The 9,577-nt window shown below is 30.3% G+C and overlaps 2 protein-coding genes across 2 annotated transcripts in view; one reads left to right on the forward strand and one right to left on the reverse strand.

Moving 5' to 3' along the window:
- Nucleotides 1-1,684: 1,684 nt before the first annotated feature.
- LOTGIDRAFT_119479 (hypothetical protein) lies at nucleotides 1,685-3,504 on the forward strand (the record flags this gene model as incomplete). Its single annotated transcript, XM_009057805.1, has 3 exons — nucleotides 1,685-1,801; nucleotides 2,400-2,549; nucleotides 3,241-3,504. Coding segments are annotated over 3 exons (531 nt in total), but the record flags the coding sequence as incomplete, so codon positions are not given.
- A 3,563-nt stretch (nucleotides 3,505-7,067) lies between these two features.
- Nucleotides 7,068-9,577, reverse strand: part of LOTGIDRAFT_161924 (hypothetical protein) — a gene marked incomplete at both ends in the record, with an annotated part of 8,901 nt that continues 6,391 nt past the window's right edge. Inside the window, 3 exons of the mRNA XM_009057806.1 lie at nucleotides 7,068-7,193; nucleotides 9,199-9,273; nucleotides 9,353-9,423. Coding sequence (XP_009056054.1) covers nucleotides 7,068-7,193; nucleotides 9,199-9,273; nucleotides 9,353-9,423 — 272 coding nt within the window. The remainder of the gene's footprint in view (nucleotides 7,194-9,198; nucleotides 9,274-9,352; nucleotides 9,424-9,577) is intronic.

Consider the following 9,577-nt stretch of genomic DNA (forward strand, 5'->3'; position numbering starts at 1 on the left):
CTCTATGTTTAAAATAGATACCATGTTTTGTAGATGCAGTTTGAAGAAAGAATTAATGATTTACAAGATCAGTTATCACAATATCAACTTGCTTGTGATCATGATAGACCTCATACTCATATTACAGCTTTACAGAAAGAATTAGATAGTACTAGAGACAGATATAAAAAACAGATAGCTGAATTACAAACAGAAATTATCAAACTACAAACAGAGTTAAATAAATATCATAAAAATAATGAACATAGTAAGTATATATTGAAAGCAAAATCCATATCACAAGGAGAAAAGCAACATATACTGATCCAAATTCTAATCCAAAATTCAAGATCCATAAGCCAACAAAGTTATCAAGGTATACATGAGATATTGAATAACTAACAGTTGATGTAAATGTCTATATACGCAATTTACAGTCATTATTACAGAGCAATATATATTTAGAGTTATGTATGGTTAAATTAATTCTGGGATATTTAAGCCCTAATTGAACCAGTTATTGTATGTATGAAATGTATATAAAATGATGTATATTTTGATGATAGGTTTATCAAGATTTACTAATTCTGCTGACAGTGAGTTACAACATCAAGTCTTATTATTACAACGTGAACTAGAAAATAAAACACACGATTTACAAGTTACACAAATATCCTTAGAGAAATTACGTAAAGAAAAACAACTGTACTTGAAAGGTAATGGATTTTGATGTGAAATTTTAAGTAGCCTACTAGCTTTCCTAGCTGATAGAGCTTGATTTTATCACTTTTCAAAATTAAAACCTGACATTTTGTTCTCTTACACTTCAACAGAAGCAGGTTGTGATGATAAGGTTAATATTTATATGTTAAAAAAATCAAATAGCTTTGCTGGTAAAGAAAATATTTATACCAATATATCCCCGAAAAATTGAATCTTAATTTATTATCCATATTTAATATAGAATCTTATAATATAATATTGTTTAGGATGGTTTATCAAGTTTTAATAATCTTTGTAATTAATGTACAGATAGTAAGAAGGGTATAAATAAGAAAAATGGACGTAAATCAGATGAGAATAATTTTGATGAACATCATGATAATATGAATGGTAATGTTACTGAAGTATTAAAAGAGAATGACTATTTGAAAAATAAGGTAAGTGGTTAATTCAAAAGATCAAAAATTAATACTTGTGTGCTTAGATAAGATATTTTAATTAAATATTGCCAAAATTAATGTTGAAAAACTATGAAATCAGAGCACTGAAAGTATAGTAAATATGTTATTTCATGTTTCATGTGTTATTTAATTGATATAGGTTGAAAGATTACAATTAAGTTTAGATCAACAGAGAGTTGATTTAAGAAAATCATTAGCCGAAACAGAAGCCTTTGTTAGAAAAAGTCGTGAAGAATATGAAGATAAAGTAAGCTACCTCCATAAACAATACAAGAAATTTGTATGCTATGAGCATACGCTCAAGTTCATTTCTATGTATTATTTAAATGAAATTGTTCCTGAAGTTTTCTTACAATATTTGATAATTAAATATAATATTTAAACCCAGGAGCAATATTTGTGTCATACCACATCATATCATAATAATTACTCACTTTTTGATTTCATTTTGTCATAAGAAACACCACCATTTACTATAGAAGTACATCATTAGATGAATATGGTATATTATTATTTTGTAGATTGATACATTAAGATCTTGTCATCAGAAAGAGTTTCAGAGATTATTAGCTGAACAAGCTGTCAATAATTCTACATCTAAAGTAGCAGAGTTACATAGTAAATGTGATGCTCAACAGGTAGGTTCATTCATTTCTATAAATAAAGGAAATGTTAGTCTTTACATGCAAATTCTATAATTACATACCTGAACCAAATGATGGCTAGTTTGAATTGCAATATCTGTCATAGTGTAGGAGACCTGCCTTCAAATCCCTAGTCCAAATTCAGAAAACTTTTTAATTCTGAACCCTATTTGACTTATTTTGAGCCCTACTGGATACCTGTTATTTAAGGGCAGCTCAAGTCAAAATTGTTCAGTATCCATCAGGAAACTCAAAAACACATTCAAGCCTATGTCCCAGAATTCGGTCACAGGACCTGCAAGCCTGTCTCCTGCTATAATTCTAGAAAAGCAAGCTATATTCTCCTAGGCATTGATGGAAGATGCTGTTGATATTCTTTGTTTACATTTTGTTATGTATAATAAATGAAAAATAATGAATGTAAATTTTATGTTAAAAAACAATAGAATAAAAGGAATAAGACTGTTCGGCTGTTAATAACAAGTAAGTCATTAGGGACAGGTACTTACTTTGTGTACTGTCTTTGATGTTTCATTCATGTTTCATTCCACAAAAGCTGTATTGATTTTTATTGTCAATATATTTGTTTCAGGTATTGATAAGACATCTAAAAGAACAGATATCTAGAAATGAAGTAGAAGCTGAACAGATATCAGTGTTAAAAATAAGAGAAGCCTCACTCCTAACTCAGGTTGAAAAGTTAAAAGATGAATTAGCTGAAGCTAAAAGGCATTATACACCGGTAAATATAGACATCACTTTATTGTCCTCCATGCCCTATGAGACCTAGAGTATCCAAACGAAGTTGCAGCCTTTATGAAGTTTCATCTAAAAGTTATTTGAAGTTTGCTTGTCCAGGCATGTATTCAATATTCCATTAAGCCAAAATTTCAGTTTTAAAATGTGGTCACTGTTGCTCATTAAGCAATGCTAGGTCACATTAAAGGAATACCACCTTTTAAAATGGACATAAAATTTAAAGTCTCAAATATTGGTCAATATATTCATCAGGTGCCATGACTAAAGAATAAGATCTCTATAAAATACAATATATACATCCATTAAACTAAGTAATTATTGAAAAAAGCCTTGATGCATTTTCCAAAAATTTACTAAATTTAATGGATTATAAAGGCATTCTATTGTATTTTTATGACACCAGGTAAGTCTACTGATGAAATTTTGACCAAGTTTAAAAATTTCAATTTCTTGGTCATCCTAAGTTGTAATATACATTTAAAATTCAAATTTATCAAGAACAAATTTTGATTCTTTTGAGTACCATGGTTGATTTCTATCAATGTGATTTATGTCATATCTATAACACAGATGCCTAGGAGGTCAGTGAAATGACAGCCATCTATTGAAATGTGTATATAATGAAGAATAATATCTATATATTTGATAATAATCATTTATCTTATTTTTTTCAGGGAATGAAACATTTTATGTCCATACAAGAGAAAATAGAACATATGGAGAGAAGACATTTAAAGAGAGAAGAGGAATTACAAGATATTATCAAAAATACTCAAAATTTAGCTTCCTCAGAACTTGATAAAGAAAGTGAAAAGTGGAGGAAAATAGTTGAGGTTAAAAATAATGAAATTGAAAAATTTCGAACTGAATTAGATTCTATTTTAAATGTAATAAGAATGCTACAGCAACAGGGTGTGGTGTTACCAACTAAAACTTGACAGTATTAGGTGTTAAGGGTTACATTATTTTAATAAAGGTGCTATCTTCCTCAATAGTAAGAATAATAGGGCATGATCTGTAATAGGTCACTAGTAATTAATATATTATCTTCTCAAACATCTGATGTATCTTCAGATATGGCCTTTAGATGTATATCCTTACATACATGATTGTACATGTATATCTTTAGATCTATCTCCAGTTACAAATGGTATGTCTTGATACAAATGATATATCTTAATACAAATGGTATATCTTGAAATACAACAGTTACACCTTGAGATGTGATTGGTATTATGTATTGTATTTCATTTCACAAGATGTTACTATTAGATATAAACCACCATGACATCAGAATGAAACATCCATCATCCATAAGGCTGACATATTTATTTTTATACTGTGATAATGATTTATTTATTTTGTAATAAACTTAATTTAAAGAATATTTGAGTCCTCAGTTTGGCACCAAAGCTATGGCTTATTCGGTTGGTCTGACATTTTAAAAAGTGTCTCATTATGTACACTTGATAATAAACATAGCATATTCTTAATCACACTGAAGTTTTGTCCTTTTTTTAGCCTTCTTTATATCCTTTTCTATATCCTTTTTTTAATGAAATGAGGGGCGTGTATTGACGTCACCCGGTGTCCGTCTGGCCACACTCTACAAGACACAATACTTGACAGATTTTGACAAAACTTGGTGTGATATTTCGTAATCGCCCAAGGATGAACCCTATTGAAAATCAGAAGAATCAAAAAAATATTTATGAGTTATTGTCCTTGTTCTTGAAAACATGTTCATTTTTTAGCTCTAGAAGGCACAATTTTTGACGGATTTTGACGAAACTTGGTGTGAGTGTTTATTATCATCCAAAAGTTCAAAAGAAGTGTATGACTGAAGGTTGAATAATTCATATTAGTGATTGTTACTCTACTGCCAAATATTTTTATTTAAAATCAAAGCTTCCAGTGGGCGTATATTACCTGACAAGCTATATTATTAAGATGATAATCTTTAGCCAATGTGTCCATTGTGTTAGCAGCATAGCATTACTAGTTGAAGTGACAAATATTAAGACTGGGATGGAAATATAACTTATAGTATAAGATTACTAGTAATAGCCTTGAAACACTAATATGCATTCTGCTACTACATAAATTAATGAGCTATATGTTGAATATCAAATCCAAAAGGGAATTAACTGGTTAAGCCAATATTTTGACTGCATCATTTTAGGAAAAAAACATGGAGAAAAAAGACAAACAATTATGTATCTAGACAGGATTTTAATATATGAAAATAGGCACAATAACATATCACAGGGTATCAAATATAAATAATTGCTTGCATCTAATATTCTTGAGTCATGAAACATGGCAGAAAATTTAAAGTTAAAATAACATTACAACATGACCCTGTTAGTCAATCATAGGCATAAAAAGTGCACCAATGTTTAGATAAAAATATGTGCATCTATAATCTACTAGGCTTCAAATGTAATATTCCATCTTCCAGAGGTTTTTTAAGGAATTAAAGTTTGATCCGAGCAAGATGGGAGTTTTCATAAATTGTAAGATCAAATTTTGTTCCAAACTCTCACTTGCCCTATTGACCTCTATAGTCTGTCTATCTAATAATGCTTTTGATAACTGAGAAGTCCTATGCAGTGTGAAGTCTACTAATGCGACTTTGCTAATCGTTTGACAAGAAAATGCTGATAAAAATGGAATAAGCATACGTCTATTACAAATTTTACATAATAAGTTGGACCCTGTATACTTGTTTGAACTACTTTACATACAATATAATTTCTCCTTCATGAATGTATAGCATATTTAACTGAGAACAGTTTCATAAAACCCTGATATACAAAATGTTTGATTTTGATACAAAGAAACTGGACGGAATGCATTAAAATAATTGAATAAATTAAGGACATTATATACAAACAAGAAGCACTCAAGGAAAAAATAATCAAGACTATACAACTAATGAAACTGTACAATAAAATCTAGTGAGATATAATGCTGAAAAGACTAGTTAATAATATAAGCATAGATTAATAAGTGCTGTGTTTTTAATGCTTAGTGTTATAAAGCTATAGTAATAATAATAATAAGCAAATACATGTGTGATAAGCTTAAGTGCTGTACACACAAGCTTAGTTGAATAATAAAAAGCAAAGCATCATTATTATGGTTTATATCATAGGACTTGATATAAATATAGTCAAAGCCTTATAATTCTTTAGGCAACCATAAAGGGTACTACCTTTAAATACAATGGAAGTATAAAATTTACTTTTTTCTTAAACTTTTTCAAACACTTGTGACATTATGTTCTTTATATTGTATATGGTAAATCAGGATTTATATGAGATTTTATCATCAAAAGATATTCTGATTTCCAATTTTAATAAAAAATTTGTTGCCGTGATGGTATATTAAAATATCAGAAATGTATTAACTTACTATAATGCTATTAAAAGGAAGAATAAAATAAGCAAGTTAAAGCTCCTCTATATTATAAGCTAAGCTATGTTAAATAAGACACTGTTAAAGAGAAAATACTGTCATCTTTTAAATGCTTTAGAAGTAAAATACTTCTTTAATACACTTTGTTCTATTAGCCACAGTTGACTATAAGTATATATACACAGTTTTCCATAAAAAAAATATGTTCTGTGTTTAAGATTGTTTTAAAAAATTAAACTTGTAAAAACAAAATTAAATTTAAAAAAAAATTCTATTTAAAACTTAAAATTGTGCATAAAACACAATTATGTTAAATTCGATTCAATTATTACAATTGATGACTTGGTAATTGTAATGCATTTCTTTCTGACATTGAATGAAATTAAATCAATACAGTATATTATTCTTACCTTACCTTACATTACATTCATACAATTGAAGGAACAATAATATTTTTAGAAAACTTCCTGGTATTAATATGAGACAGTGGCATTAATATCATGGTCATATTGTAATAATAGTTAAAAAAATATATAACAAAATAATATGTTTTACTGACGCACACGCAAGACATCTTCATTATGCTCATTTAATCAATAAACATGAGCAGTTCACCTTTTTTGGTTTGTATACTTTCAATTACTATCTATTCATCCTTGAAGTAAAGTGAAATTCTGACGTTTATTCTTCAAATTATACCCAGATGAGGACAAATATCTTTGCTTGACTGTAGTCATGTAGTTATTTAGTCCATTAAAATTTCCAAACTTTCATTCCATATTTTATAAGCTCTTATTTTTTGATTCAACCAATTTAGTTCCGGTCTAACAAGGGCCTCCTTTGTGACGCAGAATACACCTTTTGTTCCCATCACAAAACCCCAGCGTTGGACAGGGAAGATATTTGATTAGCTGGCCTTGCTACCAAAGGGATGAATGTTCAAGAGTGGCACATTTAGACCCTAACTGAAGTGGCTAAATCAAAAATAAAAGCTATCAAAACTGGAATGCAGGTTAGGTCTAAATTTAATTAAACTGGTAGTGATTTGTCACTGTATTTATATTACTAGAATACAACTAAGTTATCTATATTGTTGTTGTGATGTACAATGGACAGAAGCTGCTCTAATTAAATAATCTCTTGCTACTCCATCTGTATGTCTTCTTTGATGGGCTGTTATTGGACGACGTCCTCGAAAACCAGGTGACTGCAATAAACATTATATCTATCAATGAAACTAATATAAAAAGAAAATTGTAACCAAAGTTGAAACTAGAATCTAACAAATTATACAGAAGAAGAAAGTCAAAAGATGAAAACTCCAGATATGTGCCCTTCAAGATATACTTTCCTTTCATCGAGTTTAATGTAAATCAAGTGTAAACACAATATAAACTAGTGTACAAAAGAAACGATACCACCTGTTTGCAACGACATAAAAGAAAAACTAAACAATGCAGAAGTTTAGGATTGGTGTTATGCTTTTGAGAAATCCTTTCACAACATCTGTACAAAAATTTCATTTCAATAAAATCTGTACAACCAATATGACAAGCCTTTAAAGATGGGTGGGGTCGAAAAAAGAACATTTCGTTAGAGCACTGATCACAGAAACAACGGGAAATGTTGCCAACGTCGAACTCGCCCGGCCCAGATCAGTCTGTTGTTCCGGTGTCGAGGCGTCAGGAGCAGTCTGCGGTAGGGATGACGTGGCCGGATACCATACTGCCGTAGTCTCCTGTAGACGGTCTGTCGACTGATCCTGTGTCCCAGTGCTGTAGCCGCCGTGGATGTCGCTGTTACGGTGCGTTTCCTCAGGTGTAATACCCGAATGTAACGATCTTCACGGGGCGTGGTTACTCGTGGTCTTCCACTCCTGGGCCTGTCTGACGTCTGACCTGTCTGACGTAACCGCTGCATCAACCTGGTGATAGTGATGCGTGCGCAGCCCAACCTTCTGGCGACGTCGACGTGTGTCGCTCCTTGTTGGACCATTCCAACGGCTCTCTCTCTCTCGATGGCTGTCAAACATTGCATATCTTGTGTTCTTTTTGTTGCTGTGATATCAACGTGTCTGATCAGCCGTTTTATACAGTTTTTATGCACGTGCAGAACATGCTAGAGAGGGAAATGTCACTTTCATGAAATTTACGTTTTTTCCCGGAAGTGATCACGTGTTCCCGGTATTTTTATCGACTATGCTGTGTTTGGGATGTGCAATACGAATTGGCATGTTTTCATATTAGACAATTCACTTAGTAAAAAACAATTTTGAAAATAAGTCGGTATCGTTTCTTTTGGACACTAGTTTATAATATTTTTACAGCAATTTTCTTTAAAAAAAAGTCTTAATAATCACAAACTGCTCAAACTGTACACATACATGGTTATCTTCTGTTAAATTTGGAAGAAAATAGTATTTTCAATCTTCAAGTTCAATAAAAAAAAGAAATTTGATTAGTGAACTGTTATTTTTCTATTAAAGACAAATTTGCAGGACTATCACCGTTTTCAAAGATCTTTCTTTTCAAAAATATCATTGTAATTTGAATAAAATGAAGATAAAGCAACCATTAATTTGAATATTGAATGTTGAAAATTGTCTTGTCCCATATCTGGATTTTATGAAAGAAAAATTGTAAGGAAGAGATTAAAGCTATGACTAAAAATATCTTAAGAAAGCTAAATACATGTATATATCTATTATTAATTTATTAACAACATTATTTTAGAACAAAGAAGGCCTATTACCAGATTTAACTTTAATGTCCATTTTTCCTATTGATAAGCTAGTAAATAAAAAAAAGAGAGGGCTTCAATTATCTGTGACATTGTAATTCTGTACACTTGTGTTTGAGGATGATTAATTGTTGGATGATAAGAATAAAGATAGACCTACCTGTGATGTATTAGATATTGTAATAGTTTGTGTTTGATGATGATTAATTGTTGGATGATAAGAATAAAGATAGACCTACCTGTGATGTATTAGATATTGTAATAGTTTGTGTTTGAGGATGATTAATTGTTGGATAAGAATAAAGATAGACCTACCTGTGATGTATTAGATATTGTAATAGTTTGTGTTTGAGGATGATTAATTGTTGGATGATAAGAATAAAGATAGACCTACCTGTGATGTATTAGATATTGTAATAGTTTGTGTTTGAGGATGATTAATTGTTGGATGATAAGGATAAAGATAGACCTACCTGTGATGTATTAGATATTGTAATAGTTTGTGTTTGAGGATGATTAATTGTTGATAAGAATAAAGATAGACCTACCTGTGATGTATTAGATATTGTAATAGTTTGTGTTTGAGGATGATTAATTGTTGGATGATAAGAATAAAGATAGACCTACCTGTGATGTATTAGATATTGTAATAGTTTGTGTTTGGGGATGATTAATTGTTGATAAGAATAAAGATAGACCTACCTGTGATGTATTAGATATTGTAATAGTTTGTATTTGAGGATGATTAATTGGCGGATGATAAGAATAAAGATAGACCTACCTGTGATGTATTAGATATTGTAATAGTTTGTGTTTGAGGATGATTAATTGTTGATAAGAATAAAGATAGAC

The sequence above is a fragment of the Lottia gigantea genome (genome assembly GCF_000327385.1).
Source record: "Lottia gigantea unplaced genomic scaffold LOTGIsca_31, whole genome shotgun sequence".
Taxonomy (NCBI): domain Eukaryota; kingdom Metazoa; phylum Mollusca; class Gastropoda; family Lottiidae; genus Lottia; species Lottia gigantea.